Source organism: Eubalaena glacialis, chromosome 8, assembly GCF_028564815.1.
Source record: "Eubalaena glacialis isolate mEubGla1 chromosome 8, mEubGla1.1.hap2.+ XY, whole genome shotgun sequence".
In the NCBI taxonomy this organism is placed as follows: Eukaryota; Metazoa; Chordata; class Mammalia; order Artiodactyla; family Balaenidae; genus Eubalaena; species Eubalaena glacialis.
The window spans coordinates 129,049,818-129,074,213 of NC_083723.1; the positions used below are offsets into that span (position 1 = coordinate 129,049,818).

General features: G+C 53.4%; 1 protein-coding gene across 1 annotated transcript in view; it reads right to left on the reverse strand.

The window, feature by feature from the left end:
- The window catches only part of PTPRN2 (protein tyrosine phosphatase receptor type N2), a 702,618-nt gene that overhangs the window by 645,764 nt on the left and 32,458 nt on the right, over positions 1-24,396 (reverse strand). Inside the window, 1 exon segment of the mRNA XM_061198224.1 lies at positions 3,953-4,003. Coding sequence (XP_061054207.1) covers positions 3,953-4,003 — 51 coding nt within the window.

The window sequence follows — 24,396 nt, forward strand, 5'->3', positions numbered from 1 at the left end:
TGTAAAGCCATTCCATGGAAATCCCATTAAGCTCCCAAAATCGGCCATAAGAGCCGGAATGCTGAGCCCGCCCTCGGGGCAGCCCCTCCGCACAGAGCCAGCAGCGGCCAAGGGCCGAGTCTCCTCAGCCAGCGGCCTCAGAATGTCCAGATCACATGGGCCTTTTCAGGCTCTCCGGGTGGCCCATGATTCATACCGTGTTGATTTTATTGCTGTTACCTAATCTCTTTTTCAAACTGACTGTACTTTTTCATAGTCTCCAAGTTGTCAAATTAAAGCATCTTATTATTCTATTTTTTCCAGTGCAATAAAACAGAATAGCTCCGTTTATCAAATTTGCCATGGCATGCTGGGTACACCAGTAGATCACGACCAGCAGCTGACAGACCCAGCTTGTGGTCGCTAAACACGAAAATGAAAAAAAAAGAAAAATGTTCTGAGAGCTTCCAACAAAAATACTGATTTGGTCTGCTTCTTTCAGACCTCAAGAAAGCTTTAGAAGGAAAAGAAGAAAAAAGGGAGGGAGGAGGGAGGATGGTTCCTTCACACGCTCGGGGCCCAGGGGCCTGTGGGGCTGAGGACCGGCAGCCGCATTTCCGAGACCCCAGAAGGGCCACAACTCAAGAAAGAGGCAGTGGGCGGCCGGGGGCCTGACCCCAGGCCTCTTCCGGATTCGGAGGCCCGCCAGCCCAGCCGGGCCCAGTGAGGCTCTTGCTGTGGCGATGGATGCTGTTTAGGGGAGCCAGGCGGCCGTCCTAGAGGTCCCCTCCCCAACCCCAGCGTTTGCTCCTCCACCCCAGCCCCACTAGTGTTCATCGCTGGACTTCAGGGGCTGTTCTGTGCCCAGGTTCTCATCCAGTTGCCCACCCAGTGTTAACCCCACCTGAAGACCAGCAGGTACCATCTGTCCTCCTGCCCACCCACCTCAGACACCCAAGACATTTCCACCAAGAAGCTTCCATCTGAGGCCAGAATGGGGTCTTATGCCTCCCCCAGGGCTGCCCTCTGCATGGGAGCTGGGGGCTTGGCTAGAGTCCTGGCCTGCACAGGTCAGCACCCAAGGCAGCGGGCCTTAACCAGACCTGCCTTTCTTTTCTTTTTTTACAAACTTATTTATTTATTTATTTATTTATTTATTTTTGGCTGCGTTGGGTCTTTGTTGCTGCACGTGGGCTTTCCCTAGCTGCGGTGAGCGGGGGCTACTCTTCGTTGCGGTGCGCCGGCTTCTCATTGCGGTGGCTTCTCTTGTTGCTGAGCACGGGCTCTGGAGCACAGGCTCAGTAGTTGTGGTGCACGGGCTTAGTTGCTCCGCGGCATGTGGGATCTTCCTGGACCAGGGCTCGAACCCGTGTCCCCACTGAACACGACTCCCCATCCCCCCTCCCAGCCCCTGGTGCCCCCCACCTATTCTATTTTCTGTCTCTATTAATCTACTCCTCTTGGGACCTCAAATGAGTGGAATCATTAAGTATCTGTCCTTTGTGACTGGTTTATTTCACTCAGCATCATGCTCTCCAGGTTCACCCATGTTGTAACATGTGCCAGAACTTCCCTGCTTTTTCAGGCTGGGTAACGTTCTAGTGTGTGGATGAGCTACATTTTGTTTATCCATTCACATCAGTGGACAGTCGGGTTGCTTCCTGGCTACGGTGAGTAACATTGCTGTAAACTTGGAGGTACAAATATCTGAGTCCCTGTTTTCCTTTCTTTTGAGTATATACCCAGAAGTGGAATTGCTGGATCATATTGTAACTTTATTTTTAATATTCTGAGGAACCACCATACTATTTTCCACAGCAGCTACACCATTTTACATTCCCACCCACAGGGTACAAGGGATCCGATTTCTCCACATGCTTGACAACACCTGTGATTTTCTGGGTTTCGGTTCTTTACAGTAGCCATCACAGTAGGTGTGAGGTGGCGACTCTGTTTCTTTTGGCTTTTCTTTACAAAGTATCTTATTCCACGCAAGCATTTTAATTGTGCTTAACAAGGCCTGTTGGGCTTTTTGAAAATATATATAAGGTTATTAGGATCATATATTTCTACCTGTATCCCAAGAAAAGGGAGGGGAGAAGAGAGGGAGAGACGGCCAGAGGGAGAGGGGGAGGGGGAGAGAGAGAGAGAGAGGGAGAGAGGAACCGAGTCTGACCGCAGAACATTCCGGACTCCACACACCGACCCCCTGTCGTGTCCTGGCTGCCAGGCCACACCTCTCTGGCCCACACCCACCTGCTGCCAGGCTGAATCATGCAGTCACTCGTGGGAACCACAGATCCAGGCCAGCACCTCTTTTTGTTACTGCCCATCACCCCACTCTGCCACTTCACAGCCGGCTCTTAACTGTACTAGAGAACATATCAAATATTGTCTGTCTCCATAAATCAAGGCCTGTGTGTTTATACTTACATTTAAATTGCTTTCCTTTTCCAAAGAACTCAAAGCTATTATGTTATATAATGTTAATGTAATTCCATGCCAGGGAGGCCAGTTGGGGTTAGGGAAGGAAAGCCTCCAAGAACAGCTGTGACTTACAGGCCTGCTTTTTGTCAAGGACAAAGGGGAGGGAACAGAGCTACAGCTCTTATCCTGCTGGTGCCACCCTAGTCTCCAATTAAATTAAACAGGCACACCTGTTTCCTTTATAATCCAACTTCACCAAGTCAGGGCAGATGACATATTTTTTTAACAAAATTATTTTTAAAGCTGCCTCCAAATAAAAGCTTCAGGAGGTACCGTCGCAAGAAGCCACAGTGGGACCCAGAGAGAGGGCCAGCCGCGCGAGGTTGCACCCCAAGGCGCTCAGGCCGGACAGCCCTGCAGCGTCGCAAACCGGGACACCTCTGGTCACAGAGGCCACACCCCAGCCCAGGCCACCGCTTGTCATGATGTGAACAGAACCCCCCCCAAGCAAAGACATGAAACCAAACCATCCAGCCTGTCAGCAGTTCGTCCCCAGGGCACACGAGCTGCCGGGACACAGACACAAAGTTGTTCCCAGCCCTGAAATCCACGCTCTCCGACCCAGGACTTTCTCACCCCGGAATGCCTGGCGCACCTGGTGTTTGACCTTCAGCCCCTCAACAGTGTCCCCCGTGGGCCTGGCAAAGACCAGTGAGCTCAGCGAAGGTCAGGCAGAGGCCCCTTCACCCCGAGGGCCTCACTGCACTGGACAGAAGGGTCCCAGGGCCGCACGGCCTCCCAAGTTGGGTCCACCCACAAGCCCCGCGTTGCACAGAGAGCCGGGTGGAGCCAGAGCGCCTGTGTCAGGCAGTGAGCGCTGCAGGCAGGATCCAGGCAGGGACAAAATCCACCCCAAACACACGCATAATCTAACGACAGGGACGGGCAGTGAGGGAGAAGAGAGCCCACCGCATGCTGGGCCACGATCAACGTGTGCATTGCCCGGATCTGCTGCCCATCAAACACGACGCTGGGTCTTCTTCTAAGGGGCAGCCCCTCTGAGCAAAGGTCCAGAGCCCGGGCCTGGGAGGACGCCCTGCTCTGATATTTTAGGTCCCCCGCTTGTGGGCTACGAGCCCTACCTGAAAACACAAAGCACCAGACGTCTTCTTCTCCACCTAATAAGAGAGGAAAAGAGGGGGCCGAAAGGATGAAGCTGCGCAAGAGGAGAGATGGGAAGAACCTGAGAGTCCCCAAATCAACCAGCCCTACTCCGGAATTCTAGGTTCATGGAGCCTCAGCTACTTTCATTGACACTAGTCTGAGCATAACCACCTGTAACTTTTAAATACAAATAAACAGCTTTACTCTTCAAAGCTTCTCGTGAATCACCTTAAAATGACGCTCTTCCGAAGAATCCAACAAAACCAGCCTCACCCAGAACCCTCGCTCTGCAGAGTGAAGCCACACTTGGAGTCACAGTGGGTCGGTGGGATAGAGGCAAACCCAGACCCTCAGCCGTGTGTCCGGTGGCACCAGCACTTACCGTTCACGCAGGTCTCAGAGGGTGTGCACAGGCCATCCTCGAATAAGCAGCCTGGGGAGGAAACACAAAGGAGAAAGGAGTCAGAGCCTCAAGACGAGCAAGGCAGCCATCGGGGCCATGGCATCTGCTGACTCCCGCGTCCCAGAGAAACAGTGCAGACCTGCACGGGCTCTGTGGGTCTGGCCTTTTTGAGATGATGTTGCATCATCTGGAAGCCAGAACAAGCCGCCCCTGGCTTGAGTCAGTGAGAGGGAATGAATGCAGGCCCAGCTTCTCCACCAGGAGGACAATCACAGTCATCCTGTCCCTTCTGGCAACGAGGAGGGGCCGTGTGCCCGAGGGGGCCTTCCTGGTGAGCAGCAGAGGGGGCGTGCGGGGTGGGCCCTTCAGGCAGACAGCTCCGCGGCGAGCTCCCCGTCAGGGCCAGGCCCACAGGGCTCTGTGAGCACCATCATTCGGGCAGCGCCGCTGGGTCCCTCTCTCAAGCATCCTAACACCCCCTACGTGCACGCCCGAAGTGGACGTGCAGGGGTGGCAGCCTGCGTTTGTGGCCAAGGAATGGAGAAAGAGGAGGGAGAAAGGCAGGCGCTCCATAAAGAGACCAGAACGTGAAGCGAGTGCAACGCCAGACAAGTTTACCCACAAGCGGGGGGCGGGGGAAGGGCACAGAAGGTGGACCTCCTGCCCTGCGTTCAAGTACATCTGCGATGCAGGGAAAGGACAAGAGAAAATCCATCCCCGGTGGGGTGATGCGGTCAGGTGAGGGTGTGACCAACGCGAACAATACTCAGAGTGGTCCTCAGGGCCGCCCTGCTATCATCACACCTGCCCCAGCGGAGGGCCGTGAGCCGACAAAGGCCAGGTGTATCCTGAACACGCTGCGCCTTTCAGCAGTGCAGAGAACACGTCACCGTCAAAGCATAATGCCTGCACTCCTGTTCCTCCAACTGGCAAACTCCTGTTTATCCACTAAGACCCAAGTCAACAGTCCCCCCTGGAAACTCCCTTGACTAGGCTGGCCAATTAGTTCTGTCCAGGCATCCGCTGTAGGACTCTCCACATTGTATTGTGATGTCAACTTAAGGGCATAACCTCTCTGAACATGAGATTCTCAAGGTGAGGAACCACATAAATTCATGTTTTTACCCTCTACCATTGCTCGAATGGCTACCCGTGTGTCTGGCGAACTGCAGGTGCTCAAGAGTAAACGGATGAGCGAAAGAGGGTGACAAAGAGAGGAAGTCATTAATTACAAGGGGTTCACCCCCAGGGTCACTGTAAAGTTTCCAATCAGGGAACTGCTCTAAGGTCCTACAGCTGAAGCACTCATTCCTTTAAACAGATAAGGACTGAGGAAGGCCCAGAACCCGGATCTGCAGAGGATGCAAAATACGGTCCCAGAACCAAGGAAGAGAGTCTCACAGAGGATGGAACCGCCCAAATTCATGAGAATAAGGAGTCTCACCCTGCCCTTGTGACAACCTTAAGAGCCAGACCTTACAGTCCCCTCGTTCCAGAGGAGAAGCCCTAAGAGGCAGGCCCAGGGTGCAGACCCGCAGCAAGCTGGACACTGCCCTGGGCCTCAGCTCTAAGCAGAGGTTCCATCCTCCTGAAACCTCATAGCCTCATGAGAAGCAGCACTTCCTTTTTAGTCTAGTTTCAACGCACACCTTTACCGCCTCCTTTACCGTGAACTGACCCCAGGGTCCAGTTCCCCTCTTCTCGCAGCTGCTGCCTCCTGCCCCACTCCTCCCTCCCTCCAGAGCCAGGCCGAGTGCGGGATAGGAGGAAAACACCCTAAGAGGGAAGCTGCGCGGATGCCCCCCCCCGAGACAGCCTGGCACAGGGAGACTTAGGGAGACTGAGTCCAGTCTGGTTCCCCCCAAAGCAGTGACCTCGAGGAGGTCCCCTGGCTCCTCTGGTCTCAGCATCCTGAGCACTGCAATCAGGGCCAGGTTAGCCGACCTCTAAGGCTCTGCTCATCCACCCAGAGGGAGACCCGCTCGGCTGGGTGACCAGAAGCAACTGCCAAGGGTCTCGCGAGAAGCCCGGGGCTCGGGCCGCCTCTCCCGCGGCCCAGGCCCTCAGGGGGTGGCTGCTCTCCATTACTGCCCAGGACGATCGCAGAAGACCTCGGAGGAAGGCAGGACAGAGGAGCAAGGGCGGCCGCACGGCTCGGGCCGGAGACGCGCCCACAGTAAGAACTCTGTGCTTGTCACGTGGAAGCGGCAGGTGACACTGCTAGAAAAGGCATCAGGAAAAGGCTTTATTCGCTTCCCGTCCTGCTCTAATCATGGCTGACGGTGAGATGCGATCTGAATGGGATGTGCATCACGAGGCACTCTTGAATCCCAACCTGGGAACAACAGTGTGCCATCAGTGTCCACCTGGCTTGGTCTGCCCCAGGGAGCCGGAGAAAATGCGTCAGAGAGACCGCCACCGGCAGCACGTCAAGTTATTTACAGCCAGAGCTGCAAACGCTGTGCACATCTCACCCAGCCAGGCAACATGCTAATTTCACTGCTAATTTACTCGTGTTGTTATTTGCACTAAAATTAAGAAAGACCATATTTCACTTTAAATATCAGCCATAAACCATCAAGAGAGAGAGAAAGAGACATTTGCCTGACAGCGCTTGGTTTGGACAGAGTCCCATCCCCAGGTCGGCACCGCCCCCTCACCCTGGGCGGTCCCCGCTCACGCTGCTGCCTCAGGTCAAGTGCATGGATGGTCTCGGGTCCAGATGTCACTCTGAAGGCAAGAGTTAAATCCATGAAGAAAGCCACAGCCGGCCATCTACCCTGAATCTCCTGGGGCTCAGTGCTCAGACTGGAACTCCTCACTTAAGGGTGTGGTCCACACTGCCCATGAAGACAAGGAGCGCACGTGCACACACATACACACACACGCGTGCACACGTGTGCGCACGCTCTCACACACACACACACACCCCTGAGCTTTTTGAGTTCAAAATCTCCTTCCTCTTTACTTTCTCTGAATACTGAGAGGGACAGTGTCACCGTCTTGGTGCCTCTTTTTTCTTATCCTATTCACAATTAAAATGGATCCAGCTCTTCTGAGAGGACCCAGGCTGGCTCTGCCTCTCATACCCCACCACTCCCAAGAGGCATTCAGAAAGGGTTTTGTATTTTGTGGTGGAAACAGTCCATGTGAGCTGGACCCCACCGCGCTGTCGATTGGAGACTCAGCCTCACCTGCCCTCAACCTGTCCCTTCCACTCCTGGGGGTCCCCGCAGGTGGGATTCTGCTGCAGGGGCCAGAGGCCCCAGCCCCGCCAACTCCATCACCTCCATTCCAACCAGTCACAGTGGAGCCGTTCACCCACCTGGGTCTGGTCTTCTCGCCTGACAAACCAGAAACAAAAGAACTCCCTCCCCTCCCTCAGGGCTTCTGCAAAAGTTCTGAGACAGACATAAACATGCACCAGCATAATAGAGAGGTTTTGTGACTGAATAATGTAAGAAGAAGCTGAATGTAAAGTGAATTCTCTCACCAGAAATAAAATAGCTCCCCTCTCAGATGGACCACAGGAACAAGAGCAGTGGTTCTGGATCTTCTACAAGGTAAGAGGAAGATTCTCAGAAACCAAGAGTATTCTCACCCAATTTTGTTAAAACCGAGAGCTGATAATGCTACTAAGCCAAGAATGGTTTAGTATCACAGCCAAATAAAACTACAGCGAAATCCAGCCGGCACAGGACTACATGGCATGTGTTAATGACAAGTACGTCATCCTTTTCCCAGTGGCAATTTTCCACAAAATGTCTTCTCATACGTGGATTTTCCGTTACTTTGTCACTTGTCCCAAGTAAACAATACAATGTAGCGACCTTCCGGCTACCTTGTACACTTGTGCTCCTGAGCTTGTCAGTTGAACACTGTGACCTGTGCCTTCCATACATTGTGTCGAGTCCTACGATAACCCTGCAATGCACCAATTCCCATTTTATAGATGAGGAAAACCAGGACCCAAAAAGGTGAATAATATGTCCACAGCCAAAAGCCTGGTTTGCCCCTGCCCCAAAGATGCTCTTCCCCACTATTCCACGCTGTTCCGGGTAAGAGGGTGTGTGCTCACCAAGGTCACCCGAGCAGAGAGAGGCAGGGGTGAGGCCACTGGACTTGCACCTGACGGAGCGGCACGTCCAGACCTCAGCCTTCACTCCACTCCTCCCCCTTCACCTGCAGCCCTTCTCTCCCGTGCGTGCAGAGCAGATCTGGGGGAAGGAGAGGAGAGCCTGTGCGTTATTCAGTGACCTGCCGTCTGGAGGGAGGGCGAGAGGGCCACTGACACCCTCGGGGAGCCCCTGCAGCCACATGCGCCTCCCCTACGGCGACACCCCTGCCTCGGCTCTGCTCCCGGCCCCGACACGCTGCCCCAGCGCCCCGGGAGCAGCCCCCAGCCCGGCAGGAAGGGACGGGAGGCCATTCAGAGTGGGCAGGACTCAGGGCTTCAGCCCCTGCAGACGCGGGAAGTCGTGGCAGACCCCGTCCCGTGAGCTGAGCACCAGAAGCCCCGGCCCAGAGGCACCGGCCTGAGGCCAGTCTCAAAGCAGAAGCTGCAGAAACCAAAGGAAACAAGGGGAAACCAGCCCAGGAGCAGCGCCCCACCTGGTGGCGCCCCAGGAAAGCCCGGCAGATGGGCAGACATCGATTTGGGGCTGGTTTGTTTTTTAGGCTTTGCTTTTGGTACTGACTTGTCATATACTTAGCTTGTTCTCCACTCATTTGGACCATTTCTCTTCTTCCGGGAGCTGCTTCTGGGCTCTACGTGTCTAAGTAGCAGCAACCTAGAAGCTGCGTGTGTGGCCTTGGAACACGAAGGTTCGTGCCTGAACCAAGCTGTGAGCCACCGGACCCGAGTGGGAGCAGCGCAGGCCCTCCCAGCGCAGTGCCTGCAGGCCAGGGGGCCCCTGCGGGTGTGGGTCCTGAGGGCCACCTCCCCACGGCGAGCGCCAGGACAGCTCCGTGGTCCCCGGGGTCCCCGGGAAGCCCTCAGAGCTGGAGCTGGGCACAGACGCCCCCGGCTCCTCTTAACGCCCGCGCGCACAGGTGGACCCCCCTGCTCGTCCCCCGCCAGGCCCTCCCGGGAGCAGGGCCGGCGCGTGGTGGTGGATTGGGCGAGCTCACGTGGGAGGGGCCGCTCCTCTGCTCCTAAAGGGAGCTGGACGGGGGCTCTCAAGGCCTCCAGCTCGCAAACGTGGGCGTCCACACTCAGCATACGGCTCGCCCGGTACAGTTGTTCCCTTTACTGGGAAAAGTGGTGTCAGAACACAGGTGACAGGGACAAGGCCTCTGGTAAAGCGCATACCACCCTCATCCCGTGACCGTCCACCCCCGGGGCCCGACGTCTCTCGAGTGCCTGGCCGGCCCACTAGGCAGCAGGAGGGGCCTCTCCTGACGGGGCAGAGGTCCACGGCAGGGGCGGCTGGTGGACCGGGTGGCGACAGGTCCCCTCTTCCACCACGACTGCCGGGTTCTCCAGCCGGGCGGGGGGGGGGGGCAACCTCCTAAAAGAGCAGAGAAGCCCTGCCAAGGCGGGGGTGGAAGGCCCAGCCCGGCTCCCTCCCTGACAGCCGCAGGGATGCACAGGCAGCTCTGAGTCCGGCATCAAGCCCATTTCACAGACGCCTGTCAAGCCCGGCTGAATGGAGCTGGCATATGACAGCAGGAACCGGGCTGTCAGCTGGTGCTGGGCAATACCAGAGACAGTTGTCACCTGGACCGCGGGGCCCAGGCCGTCACCTACTTCTTCACCAGGCTTGTGCGTATCTTCCTCAAGGCCCGCGGGCGGATGCCTGCACGCACTCACTCACCCTCGCCCCTGAGCGGTTCTCCACGGGGCCCACGTTGAGGCTGGTACCCGGCGAAGCCCCAGTGCTGCCCCCATCGCCACACACACGGGGCGGACAGAGTCGTGCGAGCACAGAAGGCAGCCTCTCAAGATAGACACTCAACCTCTCATGGCCACGGCGTCTGCGAGGGTGTTTTACGCCACAGCCATACCGGCTCTGGCATGGGGAACACGGCGGACGTCACAACTTAAACATCTAAGGCAAAGTCACGTGACAGAAACCCCGCCTGCCCCTGACCTCTTCGAGACCCCAGCAGACACCCAGGCCCAGTGAGCGCTGCTGCCAACACGGTTCCGAGCCCGCTGCCCCCACCCCCGGCCCGCAGGCCCACTGCTGCTCCCCGGCAGCGGCGCCCTGTCTGCCTGGCTCTGCTGAGCCTCAGGAAGCGCAGCGGGGCCGCGAGCCCCTGGACCCGGGGTACGTGACCGCGGCATCCACCGGCAGCGGCCGCCCCTTATCAACTTCTCATCGCCTCCCTCACGGAAAACACGAAGGGCTTGCAACCCTGAATTCTGGGAATCACATTATACCCTTTTCTAGGAACTACATTAGCAACGAAGGCGTAAGAGTGAACAGAGGTTCTCTTTAAAGCCGTCTTCACCTCTAATATTCCGAAGGGGAAGCGGAGGGGCCGGCTCCGCTCGGTCTTCTCCAAGGTGAAGGGGGGGGGTTTCCTGCCCCTGGCACTGCTCTCAACGTCACCGCGCCCCAGGCACAGGCCACACAAACAGCGAGGCCCCCTGTGCCCACTGTGCTGTGCCTGGATGCTTCCATCAGATCAAAGGCAAAAATGCTTCAGGGCAGGGTGTCCAGGCAGGAATAGAAAACCACTTCCACATTAAAAACCCACTTCTCTTGGAACAAGACTCTGAAAAGCAAGCAAGAGATTAAAGGGCACCAGCCCAGGGGCTGCGCAATCCGAAACTGGCGCTTACCTCCTGAGACAAGGGCAACAAGATCTCAGATCGAAGCCCTGATGGAGATTTCAAAGAGAGTGGGGAGGAAAAGGGGGAGAGGGAGGAGCGGGGCTGCCCGCCCCCCAGGACACCCCAGAAGAAGCAGCAGCTCCCGTCACAGGACCGTCCTCCCCTTGGAAAGAGGGGGGCGGGCAACCGCTCTGCTGTGTGCAGCCGCCCACCAGCAGGTCTCTGTCCACAAAGGGGACGGTGCAGGGGCAGAGACAGGAACACAGCCCTGCAGCCAGCCCGCGGCCAGCGGGTGGCAGCCCTCGTCCTCACGTCCTGCACGTCCACCTTCATCTTCCCAGGTCGTTAGGTGTGGGCTCTGCCAGGGCCACACCTCCCACCCCACGGCCACGCGAACCTCTCTCTGCCGCACACCTGGGCGGCTTGCTGCGCGGCGGGCAAAGTGCACCTGGTTCAGTAACATCAGCCCCATGCATTCCCGCTCCAGCTGGACTAGGTGTATTTTGAGTGGCATTTTAACTGTCTCTTTGCTTTTTGTTCTCAGACAGGTTTTCTGAAATGCAATAATATTTTCCCCAAAAAGGGTATTTGTTGAATTATTCTTTTGGATTTAGAAATCATTTCTAACCTTGTTTCCACAGACACAAGGTTAAAGAAAAGCTTTGAAAAAAATATTTAACAAGGAGCCTTGAATGTCAAATACTGAGGGTGCAAATACCCACTGCATTAGGAGAAAGAAATGGAACCCCAGAGACCCCCCGACTGGCGCAGTCATGAGCCAGGCCAAACACAGCAGTTCCCCGTGAAAGAACAGCGTGGAAATGAGAACTGACAGAGACCAGACAAAAGTAGGGCTGCGGGTGTGGTGCACGTGCACTGCAGACCCAGCCTTCCGCGGATGTGCTGGATGCATGGCCTGGGGACTGTCGCAGTGCTGGGCTGCCTCGGGTCTCAGGTGAAACAGGGAAAGATTAGTTCAGTTTCTCAGCCATTCGTGATGCATGGGGCCCCTGGATAGTCACAAAATCTCAGGACCCTCCTTAGGAAATCGATCTTATTTTGCCATCGTCACATGATAGAACACACAGTTCTCAAACTTTACTGCCCATGAATCAACCGGGGTGCTGATAAAACGCCATGTTGATTCCTGAGACCGGAGTGGATCCCAAGTTTCCGCATTTCCAACGAGAAGCAAGGGCACAACATGTAGAAATAATTTTAATTTAAAATTTTTAGGACTTCCCCAGTGGCTCAGTGGTTAAGAATCCGCCTGCCAATGCAGGGGACACGGGTTCGATCCCTGGTCCGGGAAGATCCCACATGCTGCGGAGCAACAAAGCCCGTGCGCCACAACTACTGAGCCTGTGCTCTAGAGCCCGTGAGCCACAACTACTGAGCCCACGTGCCACAACTACTGAGCCTGCGCTCTAGAGCCCGCAAGTCACAACTACTGAGCCCACACGCTACAACTACTGAGCCTGTGCTCTACAGCCCATGAGCCACAAATACTGAGCCTGCGTGCCACAACTACTGAGCCCACGTGCCTAGAGCCCATGCTCCGCAACAAGAGAAGCCATAGCAATAAGAAGCCTGTGCACCGCAACGAAGAGTAGCCCCTGCTCACCGCAACTAGAGAAAACCTGCATGCAGCAACGAAGACCCAACACAGCCAAATAAATAAATAAATAAATAGCAGCATCCCCCCCAAAAATAAATCAATAAATTTTGAATCAGCATATTATTAAAGATTGTATTATAAAGTAAATTTAACAAACTTTTTATGATTCATTTTTTGGATCCAAATTCTGTATTTTTCCAAACATCAAGTGACATGCCTTATTCAAATTATTTTGTATTAGCTATGAAAGAAAAAAATCATACATCAACTAACGTTTATGAGTATCTCAGGTTTCATTTTAAGATAGATGTATATTTATATATATTTTTTAATCAGGATTAAAAGGCAAGAACTGCTCCTATGGCTTGATGTTTAGAATTCTCACACTACGAGCTCAAAAACACCTCATGTCTTTTTCAGATAATTTTCTGGTTTTGTTTTTAAATGATGAGATAAGAAAGAACGTTTGCTATTTGTGAGCACTTGTCCACAAAAGAAGCATGGTGGTAAGTGTAGTCTTCATGCCAAACATGAAAACCCAAATGAGACAACTGTCACTGCACATCCTTTTAACACTGACACCTGAAGTAGTGGGGACACGCAGACACACGACAGAGGATGGGGCTGAAGGGCTAGGAAGCGTGTCTGGGTGAATCTGAGCAGTAACTGTTTTTTTCCTCCTCTTTAACTTGTTGTATTTCTGCATCCTTGATCTCCTGCATCCTGCTGTCCACGGTAGGTCCAGATTACACAGCAGAACAGGGAAGAAAAATGACTGAAAACTGTGTCACAGTGATATGAACGAGCAGCGTCCAGTTGGCAATGACGTCCCGTAGGACACAGGCCACGGTATGTTAACAAGCTTTACTCAGAAAGGGCTGGGGCCACTACACTTGAAAAATGTGAGCTGACAAGGTTTCAGTCTACCTTCCCTGCTCTCGTCTATCCCTGTCTCCAGCGAGGCACACAGTTCAGGAGTGAACAGAGACCAGGAGTGACAGGCCACCTGCAGTGGTGGACACTCCTCTCCCTGGTTCCGCCTCTCCCCTCCCCTCACCAGAGCTGGAGCCCATCAAGCCACCCAGGGGTCAGAGAGAGGAGCCCCAGGAGCTTCAGGGTACCCGGGGCACGCAAAGCACGGCCACACGCTTGTGCAGGTAAAGTGCTATTGGGACACAGCCCACCCCCCTGCTTACGCCTCATCTATGGCTGCTTCTCTCCTACAACAGCTGAGCTCAATACTTGTGACAGACACCATGGGCCTGAAAAGCCTCAGTTATTTACAGAAAACTGAGCTGGCCCCGGTCCCTTAGAAGGAAAGCAGATTGCTCATGGGACCAAAAGGAGGTTAGAAACTGGGCTTGAAAACATAGGCGGGAACCAAGACAGGACCCCTCCAGAACACACCACGAGGGATGCAGCCGCCCCCATGGGACTCCGCAGCAGCCAGGCCCAGCACACTCCTCGGGGCGTCCCTCCTCGCTGCACTGCTCAGAGCTGGCAGGGAGCGCAAGGCTGGCCTCGCCTACGTCAGGTGGCCTCACGGCCCCAGCACAGTTCACACAGGGCCAGCCACACGCCCCCAAACCTGGACTGCACCGCCTAAGAGCACGTGGGCCTTTCCGGGGTCCCAGGACACCATGGACTCCAAGTTCACCTCAGAACACAAGCTGGTTTTTTTCCACATTCACTGCTGAGCCACCCAGCCTGGACCGTCCTGGACCATTCCCACCTCTCGACCCCAGAACGGGACTCTGTCCTCATCCTCGTGGGGAGTCACACGTCGTAGCCTCAGCCTAAATCTTTTGGCCTCTACCTGTGCAATTCCAGCTTCTCTCCAGCCCTCCCCTCTGCGTCCTGTGCAGAATTAATAAACCGGTCCATCCTTCCCATCTATATCTAAGTCTTGGGCAGGCAGGGTCAGCTGAGTTCTGCACTGGGCCTGGGGCCACCTCCAGGGCTGGCTAACCACCAATGTCGTTGGTAAAAGCTTGCAGCAAATGCCCCTACGAGCCTTCTTTCCACATTTGCCACAGCTGTTTGACCCTGCGGGGCAGGCCTGGGACTCTTCCTCCAGAGAAGGAAGCAGGACTGTGGTCAACGTGCCATCCTGCCCCCCGCCCAGTAGGAAGTGCACGAATCTCACGGAGTCACCTCTGTGATTCAGTTCAAGGGCCCAACATCCAACCCATTCCACCTTCTATCAAGCAGAGTTAAAAGGTCAAAGGGACACAGAACCAAAGTTGAGTGCTGTTTCAAAACGCAGGACCACAACTACATGCGTGGGGAAATCAGCTCTCAAGATTTCTTTTCCTTCCTTCTAGTCTCCACGGCCTCATGTACATCTATATTATGGGTTCTGCTGACAACGCACTATAGGAAAAGCAGCCAGCAGGCGTGGCTGAGCTCATGGGCAGAGTGCCGCGAGGAAAATGTGATGAGCCCTGTCTTTGTCTGGTGCTGGCAGGTTGGCCTGAGGCCCTGGGTGGCCACACATGGCGAGAACTGACGGTGACACGCCAGCAGAGCTGCCTACAGGTTTGCTCAGGAGAAGTGATGGGTGATGCGTCCACCTCCTTCTCCGTGCCTAGCTGTGAGCAACTAGGGGCATCTTAAATTGCAATTCCACTCAGCAAGCATCCGTTCAAGGTCCCTTATGGGCCACAGACAGACACAAGTGAAATACAGAGGCCCGTCCCCAGAAGGCACCAAGGGAAGCGCATCTGCATACCTCACATCGGCGATGACGACCCACCAGTAACGTTTCAGGGCCTCCATCCCCAAAGTGCCGAGGGCATGCCAGAAAATGCGCCCTGTCCTGTGCATGCTAGGGAACGTTCCTCTGGGCCTGGTTCTCAGAGGGAACACTGGATGTTTTCAACGTGATGACTCTGTATCTTAGCTTCCCCCTCTGGGGTCCCCCGCAGCCCCCATGACACAGAATAACCCGGATGTCCCCGGTGCGCTGACGAACGTTTGCTTCGCTTACTCAACCCAGAGCAGGTGCTCAGTAGAGAGGAACTAAAAGCTCTGATGCATTTATTCAGTAATAAATGAGTGATTTCTCAAACTCTCACCCCGTGAGAGCCTCACGCCCTCAAACTCCCCCCCTTCTCATTCTCACACGTTCAGAATAAGGCTATTTTATGTTTTCCAAGATTTCATTACAAAAAGAAAATTCTACCCTTCTTTGCATCCACTGTTAACTCCCCTTCTATTCTAGCCCAGGCTCCTTCTTTCCTATTGTAACAGTAAAGCAGTTCAGAGACATCAGAAATTCTCCCATTTGATGAAAAACACTTCCATGTAGAAGAAGCAACCACATTCTCAGAAAAATGAGGAGGAGAAGGAACAGCAGGAGAAAGACAGTCATGAGTAGATCAGATGGGAATGCGAAAAGCCACCAGAAAGAATACAAAGAACACTGTGATAGAAGGAGACTGGATTCTTTTCAGAGACAATTAACTAATGAGAAAGTGATGGGTCCTCGTCTCCGTGCACAGGGCAGCAGTAGCCACGAGAACCAAGGCGCTCTGCTGTCTTATGACCCCTCCCACAACAAGCCTTACTCTCTCACACATGTGAGACCGTATGTAGTTTGCAGAGAATCTCACCAGCATAACAAGTGCCAGTGATGCACGATTTTCCATTTGTTTTTCTCAAGTCGAAAGGTTGAAAACAGTTGCCTAGGACTTGGGGACAGCAGAAAATGCCAGGTTACTTTTTCTTCTGACATCTGTGACTCTACACCCTCTTCTTAGGTGCAAATCACTGCAGAACCCCCTCCCTCCCTACCCTCTCACACGTCTTCTCTTCATTTCCCCCTCACCTCAAAAAACAAGGAGGCGGCTGAGCGAGCTGATGTGTCAGGACCGGCAATAGCATCTCAAGGTCCATTTCCAGGATTAGCAGCCCCAGCCTCATCCTGTCCCAGGGCCCACAGAGAGCAGCATGGTTTTGTGATTCCACTTAAGTGACTGGACAAAGGCTACGCATTGAGATATGAACGTGGAGGTTACATCAATTTACGTAGAATTCAGAAGGTAAGAGAACCACAAATCACAGAATGATTTGTCCCTCCAACTCTTCTATACCGTGCACGTCTTGTAGCCACATGAAAGACCATACAAACAGGGTGCTGCCCTTGTCCCCTGAACACACCTCAACAGACATCCACGGCCTTGCTGAAGAAAAAGGAAAACTTCTACAGGCAAGTCTCGCCGCACAGCCTTGCCCCACAGATAACACGCAGAGTCCCCACACGTTTCCCAAGCATCACGTCTCTGCGGCCCCAGGGGATCAGCTCAAGCGTGTGGGTGGGAGCCTGTTCACTGGGCCCCTGGGTAGAACAGGGTTGTTATCGCAGTATTTAAAAAGAAGTCATCCTTAAGTGAAAGAAGCCAGTCTGAAAATTCTGGAAAAGGCAAAACTATAGAAACAGGAAAAAGATCAGTGGTTTCCAGGGGTCCAGGGAGAGAGGGCTGACTGGGTGAAGCGCAGAGCATTTTTCGAGCAGTGAAACTTCTCCGTAATTGTGGACACATGGCTCTACACGCCTGTCGAAGCCCATTGAACTTACAGCACAAAGATGAACCTAAATGTATGCAAATTTAACCAAAAATTAACAGGAGGAGGACCCCGGGATGGAATGAAGACTATGACAAAAGAATCTAACTGTGTTACAAATGTGAGAAACCACCACCTCTCAGGGGCCGGGGGAAAGACGCTGACCTAAGTAACTCTGGAAATGAGGAGAGCCTATAAAACTACTGGCAAAAGAGACTGTACATAAGCCCTGTATTCTGGTTGATAAAGTTTCACCAGGAGCACAGACTAGCAGTTCTGACACTGAAATCCAACAATTAAGTAAATAGACGGCAGTTGGTGGGGGCCAGATCTCTCACTGTTGGAGCTGGAGACTACAGAAGCAAAGGCAGGAGATAGAAGGACCCCCGTGGCGATGAACGAGGGCTGGAGACACCAATAAGAGCTGCTGTTTAGCCTGATACAGATATAGATGGTCACAGATAGAAATATTTATAAGTATGATTAGTGCACACACATGTGACTCCTTGCTCTGTTAGCTAAGACGTCCACAAGCAATGACACCACAGTAGCAATGAGCACACCCAGTGCTCAGATCCTGGCTTCTAATCCCACTCACAAATGAAAGGCACTAAGATTCCTTAGAGAAATGGCTAATTCTAAGATTGAGGCAGGAAATACACCAGATGAGCCTAGAGCATCATGTAGTGCCAGAAAGTAAGGAAGTGCTCAAAAAAACAGCCATATAAATGGGAGTATTCAAAGAGAGCCAACTGAAAGAGCTCCTAATGACCAAAGCTGGAAAAATCTGAGCAAAAAAAATAAAGTAGTAGTGGATTATTACCCAAAGTATAAAAGAAATTAGTGAATAAATAAACAAGGAAAAGAGACAAATCTCCTGTGCAGGAAAATTCCAAATAATGTGTGTAGATTTTCCACCTCGAGGAGGGGAGCACAAGTCCCACTCCTTAGACGTGGGCTGTGCATAGCGACTTCCTTCCAGAGAGCACAGTGTGGAAGGGGGGAAAGAGCTACTTCACATGGACGCACCTGGCAAACACACCTCAGCCAGGAGGTCAAGGTCAACGTCAACAGGGATAAGTCATCTTGATAGTGTGTGCCCTTGCCGTAATGTAACGAGAACAGCATTCACCTCTGTGGTCTTCCTCCCAGAAACTCATAACCCCAGTGTAATCATGAGAAAGATATCAACAAAGCCAAACTGAGGGACATTACAAAATATCTGACCAGCACTCCTCAAGGTCAAGGTCACCAAAAACAAGGGGAGTCTGAGGAAACGTCATGGCCAAGAGGAGCCTAAGGAGACATGATGACTAACGTAACATGGTACCTGGATGGGCTCCTGGAGCAGAAAAAGGACGCTGAGAAAAACTAAAGAAATTTGAATAAAGTGTGGAATTTAGCTAATAGTAATATGTCAATATTGGTTCATTAATTATAACAAATATATGTACTAATGTAAGATGTTAATAAGGAGAAACTGGGTGTGGGATATATGGGAATTCTCTGTACTATCACAGTTTTTTTGTAAATCTTAAACTGTTCTTTTAAAAAGTTGTTTTTAAATAAATTTTAAAAACATATATATATATATATATATATATACACACACACACACATATACACACATACACTTATATATATAGTACGACCACACAATGGAATATATGAAACCATCAAACATTCTATAAGTTAATATTTCTTAACATAATAATAGGCTTATGCTAAATTAAGTTCTAAAAAGCTAGCTATAAATACGAAGGGTGTAAAAAGCAGCACTGAAATTTACAGTGGTCTTCTACGTTGGGCAGTGGGAATATACTGCCATTTTATTTTCTTCTTTTTTGTGAATCTGTGTTTTTAAATGTTACTGCCTTTGTAGTATGAAATATTCTACAGGTTATCGGTTACTGGATTTACAAAAAGTCACTGGATAAAAGAAGTTGAGGAAACGATCCTGATTTCTTCACAGTTTGAAAGTGGTTTTAACCGCGCACTCGCTCAGCCCATCACCCCAAGAAAACCAAAAGGTCTGGCTCATCTTTAAAATGTCCAGAACCCTGTGTCAACAAACCTTGAATTGAACAACGCAGATACTGAACAGAGAAGCTGTGACCACATTACCTTCCTGATGTTCCGTCTAAGACTGATTCCAAGAAGGGTTACTCGACAGGCCCTAACCTTTCCTTCTGTCCCCGAGGGTTTCCTTACCCCACCCCAGGAATGTCGGGGCTTCTGGGCTGAGCTCTCTTGAACACATACCAGTAAATGGGGAGGGTTCACACAGAGGACACACAGCTGGTGGGGACAACGGGTGGGGGCCAATCAGGGGGACCTTAGGGGCTGTGAGCCCCACGAGAGTGGCCTGGCAGAGTGACGCTTAGCGCTAGTGAAGTAATTAAGCCCACGTGGTCCCAGAGGAGACAGTCTCAGCTGTGTCCAGCTGTGGGCGTCCCCGAGGGACATAGCATACCGCTGCACCCCAGGACAAGATGATGGCTCCCACTGACAGAAGAGTCATCATTTCATCGGCAAGAACTCACATGTGTGTGACAGCCACCCCTCCTCCCCTGTGCCCAGCGGGTGGTCAAAGGAAACACAGGTAAATACCAAATGCACTTTCCAAACATAGCACCCATCGACACGCAAACACACCGCCGACACCTGAACACAGCACCCACCAGCGTACAAGCAGCTGTCTGCTTGAGTTTGCTTCTTCCTCACTTAAAGCAAATGAAAGATTTGGAGAATATTTATGAAAAGAAAATATTAGAGGATAGATCTGCCCTAATCTGTTTCATTAAAAAGAAAACAGGAACAGTTGCTGTGGAATTTCAAGGTCAAAAGATATTTCCCTCTGAAACTTTACCTTTCAAAGTTGATACAATATTTTTTAAAAAGAAAATAGGGACAGAAAACGACGTCACAAATGTGACCACATGGCTGACCCCTCCCAGAGCGACGAGCACCTACCCGCCTACGTCATGCGGGCGTGTGTCTGGTTTGGTGACCCAGCCGGGCCTGCCTGCTCTCACCACAAAAGCCCCTGAGGAGACAGTGAGAGGAAAAGCACCTGAAGTAAAGGAAACCATCCACCTGTGTCTCTTCAATTTATACCCGCAGTACTGTTTCTTGTCCAGATAACTTTCAAGGAAGGTTAAAAACACTGCCGCTGATCAGGAAGAGTGAAAGCAGCCGCAAGAGCACCAGGGCAGCGGGTGGGTCGGCCCGGGGAGAAGGCCGCCGCGGGGAAAGCAGGCGACTCCGCTCGAGAGCGGCACCTGGCGCATGTGCATTTTCTCCCTCCCACGTATTTAATTGTTAAACGACAGCGTCTTGACATGAGGAAGAACCTCTTCCCACTCAGTTCACCTGCTGCCTCCACGGCGCCCACGGCCTCCGACGGCGTTTCCATCCCCGCCTTCCCCGCCTTGCCGTCCGTGAGCGGGTGGGTCTTCCTGGTCTCCTGTTTCTCCAGCCAGCCCTCATCGCCCGCCCGGTGCCCCTTCTCCACACACCCCTGACACATCACGTCTACCAAGCTTCTACTGTTGGCTCTGTCTTCTCACATTTTACACTCCTCCCCGGGCCCCTCTCCACACGGACGGCCTTAATCAGTCATGAGTCCTAAACTCATGAGTCCAAACTCTTCCAAGAGCTCCAGATGCAGAGTCCAGCTTCTCTGGACTGTCACCTCTGCGGCACGAGCACCTCTTCCTGAGCGGTCCCACGCTGGACTCCTCATCCGCTGCCCCGTCCCACTCACCAGTGACACCCACGCCCACGGCGGCTGCACCTCCTAAAAGCCCCTCTTCCGCCGCCTCCTCTCACGTCCATCACCCCCATCCTCCGCCTCAGCAGCCTACTAACTAGTCCCCCTGCTTTGAGCCACTTCCCTTCTAGCTCTTCTCTCTGCGACCAGAAACTTTCTACAACACCAAATGAACTGCATCCAGTGAAGAGAACCCTCCAGCGATGGGCCCTATAAAAAGCCACAGGGCCCTGTCGTCGGGTCTGCTGTCACCACCCACTCCCACCTCCCTCGCAGCCCCACTGCCTGCAGCTCTGGGCAGCGCATCCTCCATGCTTTTGCACATGCTATTCCGGGGACCTGGAATGCTCTTCTTCCCGCCGGCCCCAGGAAAAGCTCCCACTGTAGACCTCGGATCACTGACCCTCTCCCTGCCCGCTTGGCCCCTGGGCCCCTTATGGGCTTAGAAAGGAAAGAGGAAAAGGAATCTCAGACACGCAGACTGAACTTCCTCCAGGCTAAGCTCGGCTTCTCTGCAGCTGCTGGGAGTCTCTGCAGAAACGAGCCGGGGGTCGGCCTCCCCGCCAGCCCAGGGCGTCTGTTCTCCGGAAGCGACACTACCTGCTCTCCTGTCCCTCCTGAGTGGAGCCTCAGCTACAGGTCCTCAGGGACCTGAAGGCTAACAGCTGCAATGCTTAATTATTATTTAGCGTAATTCCGTGTATTACAGGAATTTCCGAGATGCATGTACCCGTGAGCACGGATTTCTCCAAGAGGCCCCCGTGGAGGCAGGTCGGCCTTCCTCCCGCCCCCAATCTCTGATCGCTCCCCACCAGCACGTCTCCTAAGCCCGAGGCCGTGGCTCACGGAAGGCCTCCGGGGAGCCTCGCGGGGACACAGCACCCCGAGAGCCACCCCGACCCCGGGCCTCACATCAGGGCCCACAGCTCCCTCCTCAGGGCCCGGCGGCACCCGCTCCTCACGTGGCTCCCCACGCGGCCTGCAGGCCCCCGACCCCGGCCCTACTCAGGACCCACTGCTCTGCAAAAGGCACAGACACGGCCCCCCTGGCGCCAGGCTTCCACGGGTTTCTGCGGAAGCAAGCGTGTCCTCGAGTCCCTGAGGGGGTCACAACTTCTGGAAGCTTCGGAGCGGGGCCCCAGACAGACACGGGCGCAGAGACGTGACTTCCTGCAACAGCAGTCGCACGCCTGCCAGCACCAGGGTCGCAGGCTCTGCTGGGGGAGAGGGGGTTCCGGTCAGCGCGGCCTCCCTCCTCCACTACGCCCCAGGGGACGCAGCTGAGCAGATGCAGAGTCCCCGAGAGCCCAGAGGGGCTTTCCCACGCGGCGCCCCAGAGGTGATCGGCGAGACTCGTGCTCCTGAAAGCCACCCGCCGATACGGGAGAAAGTGGCTCCCCTCCTGCCGCTGCTGAGAGGCCTCTGAACCCACCTGGCCCTGACCTCGCCCTTCCTCTGTCTCCTGCTTCCCCACTTCTGGGGGCCTCACCAGGGCTCGGAAAACTGACTCCGTCCTCCTGCATTCCTGACCTCGTTTCCTATGTATGGGTGCGACAGGCTGAGCTGTGTTCCCCAAAATTTGTATGTTGAAGTCCTGACCCCAGGACCTCAGGATGTGGCTGCATTTGGAGATGCGGGTCTTTAAAGAGGTGATTAAGTTAAAACCATGAGTCATGAGTGGGCCCTGATCCCATACGACGGGCGTCCTTATAAGAAAAGGAGATCAGGACACAGACACACACGGGGTGACCACGTGAGGACACGGGGAGAAGACATCCAACTGCGCACCAAGGAGAGAGGCCTAGGAGAAGCCAGCCCTGCCCACACCCTGATCTGCCCACCAGGCCAGCAGGAACGAAGTGGGAATGCCCAGGAGGAGCCCAGTGGGAACATGGACCCCACCACAGGTAACCCACAGACGGGTGACTGAGAGAGGGCGCTGGGATGGACACCAATGTCCACAGGGCCGCCCGGGATATGACTGCAAACTCTCTTCTCCTGAAGGGGCTACAGTCCTCTGGAACAACCTGAGTTCTCTCTGTCAGGGATTCTGTGTGTTCTGGATGAAGGAGAATCAAACGGGAGGAAGGAGCAGTGGGGAGCTGCACAGCAAGCGGCTCCGACGAACATGCAGAGCTGCAAACGTGGGAGGGGGCCTCTCACCCCTGGAGACTCTCCCTCACTCTTACACCACGCGGGGTCTCCATGGGGGTCCCGACCATTTGGCAAAAGGGGGCCAAGGGGGCAGGTAAGGAACTGAGCAGAAACATGGAATGAGCTCCTGTCATTCCCCACCCCCTTCACACACACGCGCACACACGCGCACACACGCGCACGCACATGCAAGCACGCCCCTCAGGGTTTCTGCTGCAGCCAAGACGCAAACAGAGAACACAGAGAGATACTGACATTCACTCTTAGGACAGGCTGTCCCCAAGAAAGAAGTAGAGTTAAGTCAGATATTCGGAGCTCAGAACTAGTGATTTGGTGGCCCGGCCAGCCCACGAAACCTGTTTAATCCAAAATACACTTTAAATACTACATATTTGCAATAAAAAGTAATGGAAAAGTAACGGAAAACCAGCTCTTTGCAGCAGTAATTAAGCAAAAACAATTGAATGGAACCCCCAATAAATGTTTATTCACACTGAGTGCTGATTCAAGAACCTGAGAAAGACAGTTCAGTGAGAACAGGCTGAGGACCAGGGCGGTGACTCGGGGGGTCTGCAGAGCCTCCCAGGCGAACTCAAGCCCCTGGCGCAGAGCCTCCCGGGCGAACTCAAGCCCCTGGCGCAGAGCTTCCCTGTACTTCACCTCTCGTCGTCTTACTCCTTTTCCTTGAAATGGGTTGAATCGATGGCGCTGTTCTCACATTTACTGGCTGTGAGGAGCGCTGTGCAGCTCATAGTGTAAATGAGGAGGCGGGTAAGAGAAAGGGGTGCAAGGAGAGGGCGGGAGAGCTCTCCCGGGCTGACAGCGAGAGTCGGAAGAGAAAGACGGGGACACAGCCACAGGGCATGCGTGTGTGTGTGCGCGTGCGGTGAGTGTGAGTGTATGTGTGTGGGCAGGGTGTGTGTGCAGGTTTAAGCAAATGTATGGAAAAGCAGAGCCAGGGTTGGAATTACCCACCGTGAAGAGTTGGTAGCAAAGGAAAAAGAACATCACACTCCTGAGGTATTTTACCACCAAAACCCCCATTTCTTCACCCTTCCTGAGGGTGGTGTAGCCCCTACAGTTCCTGACGCAGCCTCTGTTCACTCAGAACAGTGTGGGTGTTACGGTGGTAGCGGGTGATGGAGTGGGCAAGTCACCTCGAAACATAAATGCATGTGTGCACGTGCGTGTGAGGGCATGTGTTGGGGGAGGGGAAATGCACAAAGGACCAACTTTATGTGCACACACAAGATATTTACAATCGAGTCTCTGTGGCTTAAGCACCACTATTTCCTTGAGTGACACAAGCAGAATCCAGAAGTCAAAGAACTTGCAGTTGTTCTGTGTTCCAGTTGTTTTAATTTAAAAAGGAAAAAATAAAGGAAAAACCAATAAGGAACTTTAGAGTTGCAGACAGAACTCATTTCTCTCTCATTTTTCCTCAAAGAAAAGTCGGCGTTGCTGCCAGATGGAAGTCCATCGATGGAATTCACATGGACTCTAGTTGCCACCAAAAGGCCAACAACAAACTA